This window comes from Mustela erminea, chromosome 1, assembly GCF_009829155.1.
Source record: "Mustela erminea isolate mMusErm1 chromosome 1, mMusErm1.Pri, whole genome shotgun sequence".
Taxonomy (NCBI): domain Eukaryota; kingdom Metazoa; phylum Chordata; class Mammalia; order Carnivora; family Mustelidae; genus Mustela; species Mustela erminea.
Genome location: NC_045614.1, coordinates 27421398 through 27435842, shown reverse-complemented (window position 1 = coordinate 27435842; position 14445 = coordinate 27421398). Strand labels below are relative to the sequence as shown.

The 14445-nt window shown below is 37.8% G+C and overlaps 1 protein-coding gene across 8 annotated transcripts in view; it reads left to right on the top strand.

Annotated features, from left to right (window-relative positions):
- The window catches only part of C1H3orf67 (chromosome 1 C3orf67 homolog), a 247862-nt gene that overhangs the window by 96760 nt on the left and 136657 nt on the right, over nucleotides 1-14445 (top strand). For all 8 annotated transcript variants that reach the window (XM_032323954.1, XM_032323924.1, XM_032323904.1 and 5 more), the window contains one exon: nucleotides 10154-10310. In XM_032323954.1, coding sequence (XP_032179845.1) covers nucleotides 10154-10310 — 157 coding nt within the window. The remainder of the gene's footprint in view (nucleotides 1-10153; nucleotides 10311-14445) is intronic.

Below are 14445 nucleotides of genomic sequence, written 5' to 3'. Positions count from 1 at the left end.
AGGCATATGCTCAATCATCTGAGCCACCCAGGTAGCCCCCACCCCAGGTTTTCAACTAGATATCATCCACATCCAAATCAACAAACAAGAATGCAGTCTAAAGAATGGAAGAACAAACTCCACAACTAAATACAGAGATGAAGCTGCAGCTGAAAGTTTACGAAGGCCAGAAAGGCAGAGAGGAAGGCTGCCTGCAGGAGAGAGGGAACTCTATGTGGAGAAAGCAAGGCAGAGAAATGGGCCCTCACCCTAGGGAGCTCATAAGGGGAGACTAATACCCATAACATTTGGCTTTAAAAACCAGAGGGGCGGGGCGCCTGGATGGCTCAGTGGTTTGGGCTGCTGCCTTCGGCTCGGGTCATGATCTCAGGGTCCTGGGATCGAGCCCCGCATCGGGCTCTCTGCTCCGCAGGAAGCCTGCTTCCCTCTTTCTCTCTCTCTCTCTCTCTCTGCCTGCCTCTCTGCCTACTTGTGATCTCTGTCTGTCAAATAAATAAATAAAATCTTTAAAAAAAAAAAAAAAAAACCAGAGGGGCTAGGACACCTAGCTGGCTCACTTGCTATAGAGCGTACAACTCTTGATCTCGGGGTTCTGAATTTGAGCCCCAAATGGGTGTAGAATTTACTTAAAAAACAAACAAACTAAAAAACAGAGGGACCGAATTCCGTGAGTTTATAAAACCAGTGGTTCTTGGAACCTAGAGCTTTAAAAGTCCTTGAAAAACAACCTGAGGGTTTTGAAGGGGCAGGGGGTGGGAGGTTGGGGGAACAAGGTGGTGGGTATTGGGGAGGGCACATATTGCATGGAGCACTGGATGTGGTGCAAAAACAATGAATACTGTTACACTAAAAAGAAATTTAAAAAATAAATTAATTAATTAAAAAAAAATAAAAGTCAACTGACCCAGCATTAGGCAAGCTGGGAGGATGAGTGATAGCTGGGTTGCTACCCTTAAAGAGACAGCAGTCTGCATGGAGGGACAACCAAAAAATAGCAGCTTGCACAACCATAAGGACAAACGGGAGATAGATCTCTTCATCCCGATTTCAGAGCATACTGGGGGACTTCTCCAAAAGCAAAGGAGCTGGCAGGTGCCATTTTCCTCCCCTACCTCCCAGCATAAACACAGAGCCACCTTCGAGAGGTGATGCTACACAGACACTTGCTGCCTGACCCACTGGCAAGTGTGCTGTGTCCATAAGTTTTCTTAAGGACTAGCACACTCCAAGTCTGCTGGCTTTGGCCCTGAACTCAGGACAGATTCTGTTAAAGCCAAACATGTGCCCTGACCAGCCACTGGGTGCATGGCCACCCCAGTGTGCTGCACACATCTGCTGTGCTGCACCCTGACGGGCACCCCCGGCACTATAATGCACCACACCCACCACCAGGTGCACAGCTGCCACTGAGCACCATGCCTAGTCACCCCACCAGCCCTAGCCACTGCACAGTACCAACCACATGCCCCCAGCACCCTCATGTGCTGGGCCATGTTTGCTCTCCACGCCAAGCCTCATGCAGCCCCCAACCACCACAGCATTTTGGAGTGGCCCAATGCAAATTTTGCTAATACTGCTACCCCTTCTTCCAAGTCTTGTGGCAGGCACACCCGCTCAGAGCTGGCCTGCCTTGGTCCCACTAACACCACAGAGAGTAAGCACAGCCCACAACAGAGTCAGTGCAGAGAGTCAGGCAGACAAATGCACTGAAGGGAAAAGTGACTCAGACACAACAATAGGTATAATCATCACACACAAGATGCTCTCCTGAAATGCCAGATTCTGGTGAACAGGGGACATGGCCCTGCAGGTTACCCCAGGACTACTTCTTCATAAAGTCACTACTTGCAAGAGCAAAAAATAGAGCAGACTTTATTAATATATATAGAAACAAACATAAAAAAGAGACAGAAATGTATCACAAATTAAAGAACAGGACAAGGCCAAAGCCAGAGATCTAAGCAAAACAGATAAATAACATGTCTGATAGAGAATTTTATTTTTTATCTATTTTATTTCTTTATTTGACAGAGAGAGATCACAAGTAGACAGAGAGGCAGGCAGAGAGAGAGGAGGAGGAAGCAGGCTCCCCACTGAGCAGAGAGCCCAATGCGGGACTCGATCCCAGGACCCTAAGATCATGACCTGAGCCAAAGACAGAGGCCTAAACCACTGAGCCACCCAGGTGTCCCTGATAGAGAATTTTAAACCATCATCATAAGGATAGTCACTGGACTTGAGAAAAGAATGGAAGACATGAATAAGATCCTTAACACAGAGATGAGGAATAACATAGCAGAGATAAAGGATTCAGTAAACAAAATGAGAAACATGCTTAATAAAATGCATAACAGGATGGAAGAAGCAGAGGAATGAATTAGTGATGTAGAAGACAGAATAATGGAAAGTAATAAAGCTGAACAAGAGAGAGAAAAAATAATTCCTCAAAACTAGAACAGACTTTGAGAACTCAGTGACTCCATCAAATGTGATCACATTTGTATCATAGGATTCCCAGGAGAAGAAAAGAGAAAAAGGGGAGCAGAACATTTATTTGAAGAAATAATATCCAAAAACTTCCCTACTCTGGGGAAGGAAACAGATGTCCAGATCCAGGAAGCACAGAGAACTCCCACCAAAATCAACAAAAGCAGACCAACACCATGACATATTGTAATTAAACTTGGAAAATACAGTGATAAAGAAAAGAATTTTAAAAGCAGCAAGACAAGAGAAATCATTAACTTACCACGAAAATCACATAAGGCAAGCAGGAAATTTTTCTACAGAAACTTTGAAAGCCGGAAGGAAGTGTCATGATGTATCCAAAGTGCTGAGTGGGAAAAATCTACAGCCAAGAATACTCTATCCAGCAAGGCTATCATTCACAATAGAAAGAAAGATAGTTTCCTAGACAAACAAAAACTAAGGAGTTTGTGACCACTAAGCCAGCCATGTGAGAAATATTAAAAGGGACTCTGACTGGAGAGAACAAAAGTTGACAGTATAAAGGTAGGAAATACAAAAGCAGTAAAAACTAATTATTTCTGTAAAAAATCAGCCAAGGAACTCAAAAAAAGGATATAAAATATAATAACATATGCCTAAAAAGTGAAGAAGAGAGGAATGGGTTCATATTTAAATAACCATCAACTTAATATAGACTGCTATATGTAGAAGAGGTTATCTACAAACCTAGTGATAACCATATATCAAAAACCACTAATAAACATGCAAAGAATAAAGAGATAGAAATCCAAATACATCACCAAAGAAAATCAGCAAAACATGAAAGAAAGTCAAGAAAGGATCAGAGAAAATCTCCAGAAACAACCACAAAACGAGTAATAGAATAAGATAAATACATATCAATCAGTAATTACTTTGAATGTAAATGGACTAAATGCTCCAATCAAAAGACGTAGGGTGACAGAATGGATTTAAAAAAAATACCCATCAATATGCTGCCTACCAGAGACTTATTTTAGACCTAAAGACACCTGCACATTGAAGAGGGGAATAGAGAAACATTTATCATTCAAATGGATGTCAAAAGAAAGCTGGAGTGGTAATACTTCTAGCAGACAAACTAAACTTTAAAACAAAGACTGTAATAAAAGACAAAAAAGGGCACTATGTCATAATAAAAAGAACAGTCCAACAAGAAGATCTAATAATTATAAATATTTATATATCCAACATGAGAGCCCCCAAATATATAAAACAGTTAATAACAAATAACAAACATAAAGGAACTAATTGAGAATACAATAATAGTAGGGTACTTTAACTTACATCAATGGGCAGATCACCTAAACAGAAAATCAACAAGGAAACAATGGCTTTGTATGACAGACTGGACCAAATGGACTTAACCGATCTATTCAGAACATTGCATCTGAAAACAGCAAAATACACATTCTTTTCAAGTGCACATGAAATATTTTCTGGAATAGATCTCATATTAAGCCACATCATAGGCTTCAACAAATACAAGAAGACTGAAGTCAGATCATGCATCTTTTCTAACCACAACACTATGAAACTAGAAGTGAAGCACAAGAAGAAATCTGGAAAGCCCACTATACATGGAGGTCAAATAATATGCTACTAAACAATGAATAGGTCAACCAGGAAATAAAAGAGTACATGGAAACAAATGAAAATGAAAACACAAGAGTCCAAAACCTTTGGGATGCAAGGAAATGGGTCCTAAGAGGGAAGTATATAGCAACATAGGCCTATCTGAAGAAGCAGGAAAAATCTCAAGAATCTCAAATCTCAAACCACCTAACCTTACACCTAAAGGAGCTAGAAAAAGAACAATAAACAAAACCTAAAGCCAGCAGAAGAGTGGCTCCCAACAAACCAAAGTCCAGGAGCAGATGGCTTCACAGGTGAATTCTACCAATCATTTAAGAAGAGTTAATACTCATTATTCTCAAACCATTCCAAAAAATCAAAAATGGAAGGAAAACTGCCAAATTCATTGTATGATGCCAGCATTACTCTGATACCAAAGCTAGATAAAGACACCCCAAGAAAAGAGAACTACAGGCCATTATCTCTGATGAACATAGATGCAGAAAATCCTCAATAAAATACTAGCAAACTGAATTCAACAATATATTTTAAAAAATCATTCACCATGATCAAGTGGGATTTATTTCTGGGTTGCAAGTATAGTTTAATATTTGCAAAGCAATCAATATGATATATCACACTAATAAAAAAAAAGAAAGGATAAGACTTTAAAATAAAAACTGTAACAAGAGACAAAGAAAGGCACTATATAATAATAAAAGGGACAATCCAACAAGAAGATTTAACAATTATAAATATAATCATTTCAATAGATGAAGAAAAAGCATTTGACAAAGTACAACATCCATTCAGATAAAAACCTTCAACAAAGGTTTAGAGGGAACATATCCCAATATAATAAAGGCCAAATATTAAAAACCCATAGCCAATATCATCCTAAATGGGGAAAAGCTGAGCGCTTTTTCTCTCCAGTCAGGAACAAGGTAGGAAAATCCACTCTCACCAGTTTGATTCAATGTAGTACTAGAAGTCCTAGCCATAGGAATCAGACAACAAAAAGAGCATTCAGATCAGCAAGGAAAAAGATTTGCAGATGCCATGATTCTGTATAGAGAAAATCCAAAAGACCCCACCAAAACACTAATTCAGCAAAGGTAAATGAATTCAGTAATGTGGCAGGATATAAAGTCAACATACAAAAATCTATTGCAGTTCTATATACCAATATTGGAGCATCAGAAAGAGAAATTAAGGAATCAATCTCACTGTACAAAAAACAATAAAATACTTAGGAATAAACCTAAGCGAAGAGGTGAAAGACCTGTACTCTGAAAACTACAAAATACTGATGAAAGAAATTAAAGATGACACAAAGAAATGGAAAGACATTCTATGCTCATGGTTTGGAAAAACAAATATTGTTAAAATGTCTATACTACCCCAAATAATCTACACATGTAATGCAATCCCTATCAAAATACCAATAGCACTTTCACAGAACTAGAACAAAGAATATTAAAATTTGTATGGAATTACAAGAGACCCCAATAGCCAAAGCAGCTTGAAAAAGAAAACCAAAGCTGGGCCATCACAAGTCTGGACTTCAAGTTATTTTGCAAAGCTGTAGTAATCAAAATAGTGTGGTTCTGGCACAAAAATAGACACATAGATCAACAGAACAGATTAGAAAACCCAGAAATGAAACCACAATTATACGGTCAATTAATCTTCAACAAAGCAGGAAAGAATATTCAATGGGAAAAAATCTCTTCAACAAAGGTGTTGGGAAAACTGGACAGCAACATACAAAACAATGAAACTGGATCACTTTCTTACACCATACACAAAAATAAATTCAAAAATGGATTAAAGACCTGAATGTGAAACCTGAAACCATCAAAATCCTAAACGAGAACACAGACAGTAACTTCTTTGGCATCGGCCATAGCAGCTTCTTTCTAGGTATGTCTCCTGAGATAAGGGAAATAAAAGCAAAAATAAACTAGTGGGACTACATCAAAATAAAAGGCTTCTGCTCAGCAAAGAAGACAATCAATAAAACTAAAAGCCAGCCTACAGATGGAAGAAGGTATTTGGAAATGACATACCAATAAAGACTTAGTATCCAAAATATATAAAGAAATTATACAACTCGGGACGCCTGGGTGGCTCAGTTGGTTGGACGACTGCCTTCAGCTCAGGTCATGATCCTGGAGTCCCAGGATCGAGTCCCACATCGGGCTCTCAGCTCCACGGGGAGTCTGCTTCTCTCTCTGACCTTCTCCTCGCTCATGATCTCTCTCACTGTCTCTCTCTCAAATAAATAAATAAATAATCTTTTAAAAAAATTTTTTTTAAAAGAAATTATACAACTCAGCACCCAGAAACCCAAGTAATCCAATTAAAGTATGGGCAGAAGACATGAATAGACATTTTTCCAAGGAAGACACGCAGACACATGAAAAAAAAGTTTAACATCACTTATCAGGGAAGTGCGAATCAAAACTGCAATGAGATACCACTTCACACCTGTCAGAATGGCTAAAATCAACAACACAAGAAAGAACAGGTTTTGGTGAGGTTGTGGAGAAAAGGGAACACTCTTACACTGTTGGTGAGAATACAATCAGGTGTAGCCACTCTGGAAAAGAGTATGGAGATTCCTCAAAAAAAACTTTTTAAAATACCCTACAATCCAGCAGTTGCACTACTAGGTATTTACCCAGAGAATATAAAAATACTTCAAAATAATTCAAAGAGATACATAAACCCCAATGTTTATAAGCAGCACTGTCTACAATAGTCAAATTATGGAAACAGCCCAAGTGTCCATCGACTGATGAATGGAGAAATAATAATGGGTAAATATACAAACGAATATTACTGAGCCATAAAAAAATAATGAAGTCTTGCCATTAGCAATGACCTGGATGAAGCTAGAGAGTATAATGCTAACCAAAATTAAGTCAGTCAGAGAAAGACAAATACCATATGACTTCACTCATATGTGGAATTTAAGAAACAAAATTAAGCAAAGGGAAAAAGAGAGAGAGAGGCAAACCAAGAAACAGACTCCTAATTTTAGAGAACAAATGGATGGTTATTAGAGGGGAGGTGGGGGGGTGGGTAGCTTAAATAGGTGATGGGGATCAAGCAGTGCACTGGTCCTGATGAGTACTGGGTGATGTATGGAAGTGTTGAATCACTGTAGTGTACATCTGAAGCTAAAATAATACTGTATGTTAACTAACTGGAGTCAAAATTAAAACTTAAGAAAATAAAAGATTGAAAGTATGTGTATTGGCATGTGTGTGTAAGAATGTCTTCATACATCATACATATTCACTTGGGGATCATTATTTGTTGAGCACTTTCCATGGTGCACGGGTCTGGGCAGAGGGAATAACAACAGCTTGACTATGATGAATAAGAAAGGTGTGTAGTAGGTAAGGACCAGGTTTCCTGGGACTCAAGAGTTTTTGAAGGAAGAGGACACCAATTCCCAAGCCAGCTGATTGGAGTGCGATGAGGCATAGAGGTATAGCTGTCTGGAGGGTTCATCTAAGTAGGGAATAAAGGGCAGGGCCCTGAGAAGAAATGCCCCAGCATGTTCCCATGTCTCCCTGGATTTGGAAAGTATTATTTCTTGTTTAAAACCAAACTCATGTCACCTCTAACCCTTTCCTAAATATAGGAAAACTTGGATTCAAATACTATAATGCAGATCATTTTTTTTTAAAGATTTTATTTATTTTTCAGAGACAGAGGGAGAGAGCGCAAGCGAGCACAGGCAGACAGAGAGGCAGGCAGATCATTTTAAAAACAATCATTAACTCTAGAAATATAAAGAAGTTGTATAACAATAGGTAATCCTAGAGCATCACTTAACTCAGTTGTGTACAATATTCACATAGTCACAGTGAGGAAAACACAGAATATGGATTTTGAGGAAAAGGTAAAAGGAACAAATGGGAGACAATTACCCAGGGAGGATGAAGAGGAGGAAGTATGGTATATAAGTGAACTATAGGTCTTACCTACCATAATAGGAAGACAATAGATAATGTCTAAAATTGATAAAAGTTATTCTTTAAAAATATAGACAGAAGAAAAGTTAAAGAGTTGACAGTATGATTAGAGGAGTGGAGAAGTGATAGCAATATTTTGTGTAAAATTTGGCATGTTTGGGCCTATATTTGCATATAATATTATGACATTTTAAAAAAATTTTTTAAAGAAGCCTTTCTTGAACTTCCGTATCCTCCCACCATGAGTCCCCTCTGCACTAGCAGTATAAAACAGATGCTACATGTCTGCCTCCAGCCTCCCTTCTCAGACTGGAAGGACTTTCCTCTTCCTTGCTGTACATCGGAGTCATGCGCAGTGTTTAACACCTGAGAAAAGTGCTTCGCACCTGTGATGAAGAATGGATGAATACGGTTACTTTGGGGGCAAACCAGCTGAATAATTGCAGTAGAGACATAATCAAGTCTTTTAGGAATAGGAACCACAGAATAATGATAATGATGCTAATATAATAATAATATTAACAATTACTATTGGATTGCTAGAAATCCCAATAACTCCATCCCCTGTAACCTGGATTTTACCAAGTCCTGCTGTTTCATTCGCCCTAGGACATGCCTGTCGGGTTTATTCCTTATATCCCACCTCCTATACTAGTCCTCTACCAGACCTTCCTCACTTCATGCTTAAATGACTGACTGACTGACTGGTCTTTCCGTGCCTCAGTCTGTCTCTCCTCTACGTCAGCCTTCCTCCCACCCCCAAATATTCCTGCATTAGAGTTGGTTCAGACTTCCCAGCACTCTACTCTTGTCACATTCTCCTTCAAGAATCAAAGTGACACCTTACCCTCTGGAATCCAAAGTTCTCCTGATCTTCCAATGTCCAGAACCTGGCCTTCCTGGCCCATCCCACATTACCTCTGGCCTCCCCAGAGCTCGCCATCCTGCAGGGCAAGCCAGTCTCATTACTGCATCACACTCAGTCTTCCTTCCCACCTTTTAGTACACCAGACTTCTTTTCACCCAAAAGATCAGAGCATCCCCATGGCCTGAGAATATAATTTTACTGTTTGGACACCTACAAATAATCTTCATGTGTTTAATTAATAACTTACTGCAATCTCTTTTATTTTTCTATAGTGGAAACCGCCTCAGGTTTTCCTTCCTAATAAAATCAACATTTCTAAACAGAATTTGCCTTTAAGAATAACATCATTATTTCCTTTATCAATAAATACAACTTTCAATTTTGACAGATTAATAAAATTAACCTTATGTAAATTGTTCTTCTAATCAAATAATGGAAGAGCTTGATATTTTAAAAGAAGTACAGACAACCTTAAATACCACTTTTATTTTAATTTCAAAAAATTCTTTTCCCTGTTGTTGTCCTGCAATCCTCGGTATATCTTAATTTCTTACTAAATGATTATTTTCTCCTTTTCTTTAACTCAGACCATTTAGAGAATTCATTTGATGAAGTATTGAGGAGCCTAATTGTTTAATGGGCAGAAATTAGTCCCTGCAAGAGTACTTTTAAAAACTGGCAAATACCAGGCATAATTACAAATTCTTTGGAAGAATCTATTTCTGTACAATAGGTTAATTGGTTATAAGTAGACAGCACTGGCCACAATTTAAACCCAGCTTCTAATTTCATCCATGATTTTTTTTAACAAATGTAAGTGGCTAATTATGATCAAATTAGTCCCCTTGAAGGAACAATTGTCTACTTATCCCTGATTTTCAAGATTTAAGTGGTCTAATGCACCTGCAGTTAGCTTCCCACTAGCATACTGCCTACTTCCAGAGTTAATTCCCAAAGTTGTCAAAATCTTCCCTCATCATGAGAACTCTACAGCCTGACCAATGTCTGGTTTAGATTATGATGACTTCTTTGGAAGAATCTGGGCAATTTTTAAGAAAACTGAAGCCAAAATAGAGGTTTGCCTAAGGAAGGATATTGGTTTGAGGCTGGTTGATCCGGACAATTGCCTCAATTCTCTGCACCATCCACATATAGATGATTTGTTCACCTCTTTGATTATAGAAAGGACTTACTCCTCTTTTCTTTATTTTAGTGGTGCAATCTATGCATAGACTTGGTAGCATTTACCAGTGAAATATTCAAGGGAGCAGTTTTCCAGTCCTTGGATGGAATTATTGTCTCAGCTAACTGTAAGCTGCGGAAGATCTTCACTTTAAAATGCAAGCCTCAAGACACTGCAGATAAAGACGGTATGTTCAAGTTGCTACTATGAAGATTTTTTAATTCTCCAATGTGTTTAAAGTTAGACATACCTTTGGGGCCGCCTGGGTGGCTCAGGTCATGATCCCGGGGTCCTGGGATCGAGCCCCGCATCGGGCTCTCTTCTCAGTGGGGAGCCTGCTTCCCCCTCTCTCTCTGCCTGCCTCTCTGCCTACTTGTGATTTCTCTTTTTGTCAAATAAATAAAATCTTTTAAAAAAATTAGCATACCTCTGGATAGTATGAGTATAGAGTAGTGGTTTTTCTAAATTTATCTTATTTTACTGTGGAAAAAACACTTTTTTAACATGAGATCTGTCCTCTTAATAAATTTTTAAGCATACTGCATGTTTTGGTGACAGTAGGTGCAATGCTTTGCAGCAGATCTCTAGAGTTTGCTCATTTTGATCAAAACCCATTGATTAGTAACTCCCTATTTCCCTTCACCTCAACCATTGGCAACAACCATTCCACTCTGATTCTCCTTGAATCTATTTTAGATACCTTAAGTAAGTAAAAGCATATAGTATTTGTTTGTTTGTAGTTGGCATATTTCACTTAGCAGAAGTCCTTATGGTTCATTCATGTTGTAGCATATGTCATTCTTTACTCTGAATCACGTTTATTTTTACTGTAGCTGTATGTCAAAGATATCTTTTTTATTTTTGTGATTTTTCTTCCTTTTTTGCTTTTGATAGCACTTACCATATGAATTAGTCAGGGTTTTTATTTGCAAGCAGTGTAATCCTCTCTAGGTAGTTGAAACAGAAAAGAGAATTTATTTAAGGTAATTAGCCACTTCATAGAATCTCAAGGATGCCCAGAAAGTCAGGCTTCAAGGCTACAGCCAAGAACAAACACACCCCCCACCACAAGACTGCTCCTAGGAAGACCCCTGATAGCTACTGAAACTGGACAGACTCCGTAATTCACAGCACAATGCTTGGCTCCAGGTTCCAGAATTTCTGTTACTGCTGCCCTGGAAAACTGAAAGTCTTCTTCCTCACCACCCTCGCCAGAAGCAGACTTCTTCATTTTTCTCTGCTGAACAAAGGCAGAGACTCTATTTGTGTCTGATCTAGATCACATGATGCAAGGGTAGCTAACAAAGCCGGTATCTGAGTCCTGATGAAGGAAATGGGACTCATTGTGTAGCAAAGTAACCAAATTCACAAGGGTGTTCAAAAGGTATCACCATTCAGAGTGCCTGGGTGACTCAGTGGGTTGAGCATCTGCCTTTGGCTCAGGGTGTAATCCAGGGGTTCTGGGATCGAGCCCTGAGTTGGGCTCCCTGCTCAGTGGGGAGCCTGCTTCTCCCTCTTTTTCTGCCTCTCCCTCTGCTCACACACTCCCTCTCTCATGAGTAAATAAAATCTTTTTAAAAAACAAAATGTCACCATTCAAAAAGCTCTGCCATTGTCTGGTGTATACTGTCTCATTATTCTGTACATTTCATGAAGTCATATGAGAGACATTACATGTATAAATTCTCTGATGATGATATTAGAAAAATGAGTTATTCCTAGAAAGACAGGAAAATACACATTTACTATTTATTGTGTGATTAATAAATATACTCTGCAGATAACTGAACCATCTAGAATTTATAAGATGACACAAATTCTCCTGCTAAGATAGTCTTAAACAACTGAAAGTATTGAGAGAATACTGATGCTTCCTTTTGATTTTTGTCTGGGATTATTTTTAACAAAATCAATTTTTCTAGAAGCCCAGGAAACAGGGCAGCACATAAGATGGCAAAGGTGATTTCTTAGAAGTTTGTATAAAGTAGACTTCGGACTTATGCTCTGTCTGGATGAGCATCTGAGAAATCCTTGTGTGGTTCACTCTGTGGAACAGGACACTGTGCCTATAAATTTCATTTGATAATAAAACACAGCAGTGCATTAACAGCTCCCCAGAGAGATCACAAGCCAGGAAGTGCAGCCACTCATCTTATGTACCATTTAAATGCTATACAAGAAAGTGAAAGCCTTCATTAAAAAAAATATATCACCCAACTAATAAGAAACCTCAAAATTTGTAGAAATATATGTGCATTCTAGAATTAGCAGATGAGAGGAGGTGAATCATAACCTGATTAGTATTTTTAAATAAATGTAAGGGAAAAAGTAAATCAAAATATGGCATATTAAATGCAAGTTTTTATCTCTGATCCTTCCTGAAGCCCCACTAAAATTACAAGAATTAAAATGGTAATAAACCCACCAGGAAGAAGAGGATGGGAGAGTAGGAAACAATAAGGAAAGTGTGGTCCTAAATTTTGTAAGATCGAGGAGTGATAACTAACTGAGAAGAGCAGAGAAAGCTGAAACTATTGGGTTTACAGAGAGGTTTGTCAATGAGAGTCATAATATAGAACCTCAGAGGAACTCCAGAATTGACAGCCCTAGGTACTGCCAAAGGCAAGGGGGTGTGGCTAAAGACAAGGAGATTAGTTAAAATTCTATATGGGTTGCTATAGAATCCCAGATCCCCCTTCCAACTACAAATAAGCAGAAAACAGGATATTTATTCTTTGGAGAAACTGGACCAGAGAACTTCTCAACTCAGATACATTGCATATGTGGTAGATAGACACTGAAACTAACAGGAAGAAAGAAATAAATAAGGAATAGATCTATGTTTTTTTCGGTTAAGAAAATACACTGCATCTATAAAATAGGAGTAGTTTGTTCTTGCTGTATTTCAGCAAGCATTTTGTTAAAGTCTACTATATTATAAGCTTTTTATATAATTTAGAAACATTTACAGATCATAGGTGTGCAGCTTTAGGAATTAACACAAAGTGAACACATTTCTGTAACCAGCACCCAGATCAAGAAATAGAACTTTACAAACATCTCAGAAACCCTACTTATAATCTCCTCCTAATCATGACCATCTCTCTTCTTCCCAGATATAACACTCTCCTGACTTCTAACACTACAAGTTAATTTTACCTATTTTTGAAGTTTATTTAAATAAAATCATATAGTACATATTCTTTCATATATACATTCTTTAACAAAACCTTGGGTTTGTAAGAGTCATCTATATTGCTTATTTAATTACTATACAGTATGCCATTGTGTGAACTCACCACAATTTGTCTATTGTAGGCAACTATGAATAGTACTGCTGGACTCAGTCTACATTTCTCTTGGAGCATGTAGGTAGGCTTTCTTTGGATATTTATCAAGGAGCTGAATGAACACATATTTCAGCATTCTTAATTTCAGTTATTATATTTTTTGATGCTAGAATTTCCATTAGATTCTTTCTTACAGTTTCCATTCTTCAGCTGAAATTCTCTATCTCACTATCGAATTTTTCAAATAGGTTAATCAAAGTTATTTCAAAAGCCTTGGCTCACAATTCCACTATCTGTGTCTCAATTCCAATATCTGTTTTTATTTTCTGTTTTTCTCTTATCCTTGTATCCTGATATGTCTAATAAGTTTGAATGAATACTGGACATTTCGACTCAGAAACTATACACTATTTTGAGGCTCAGTATTGTATTTTCTTGTTCCGGGGACTTAAAATTAAAAAAAAAATTAAAAAGAAGCCCAAAAGACTGAAAATAGGATCAAAATGTTAAGAATATTAGAAGTTAGTCCAAGTGGACCACCAGCAGAGTAACAAGATTCTAAGATGAGAGACTAGAGAAAACAGGAAGGATGACATGCAGGAAGATTTCCCAAAATTAAAGGCCAAGTGTTTTCACATTGACAGAGCTCATCAAAAACAAAAAATGAAAAAGAAAGAAAGGAAAATAAGAGCCACCGTTGTATAATTTAAGAATAAGAGGGAAAAAGAGAAAAGATTATTTAAGCTTAAAGAATTTTTTAAAAATTCAAGTTGCGTGCAAAGGAGTAGGAATGAGAATAATGATGTCTGACTTCACACCACATTAGATGGCACAAGGCCTTAAAACTATACCTTCAAAAGTCTAAAGAAAAATGATTTCCAACGTAGAATTCTGTACCCATCCAATTATTTTTCTTTTCCAAATATTTATTTAAATTCTAGTTAGTTAACATATAGCATAATATTGGTTTCATGAGTAGAATTTAGTGATTCACCCCTTACATAGAACACCCAGTGCTCATCATAACAAGTG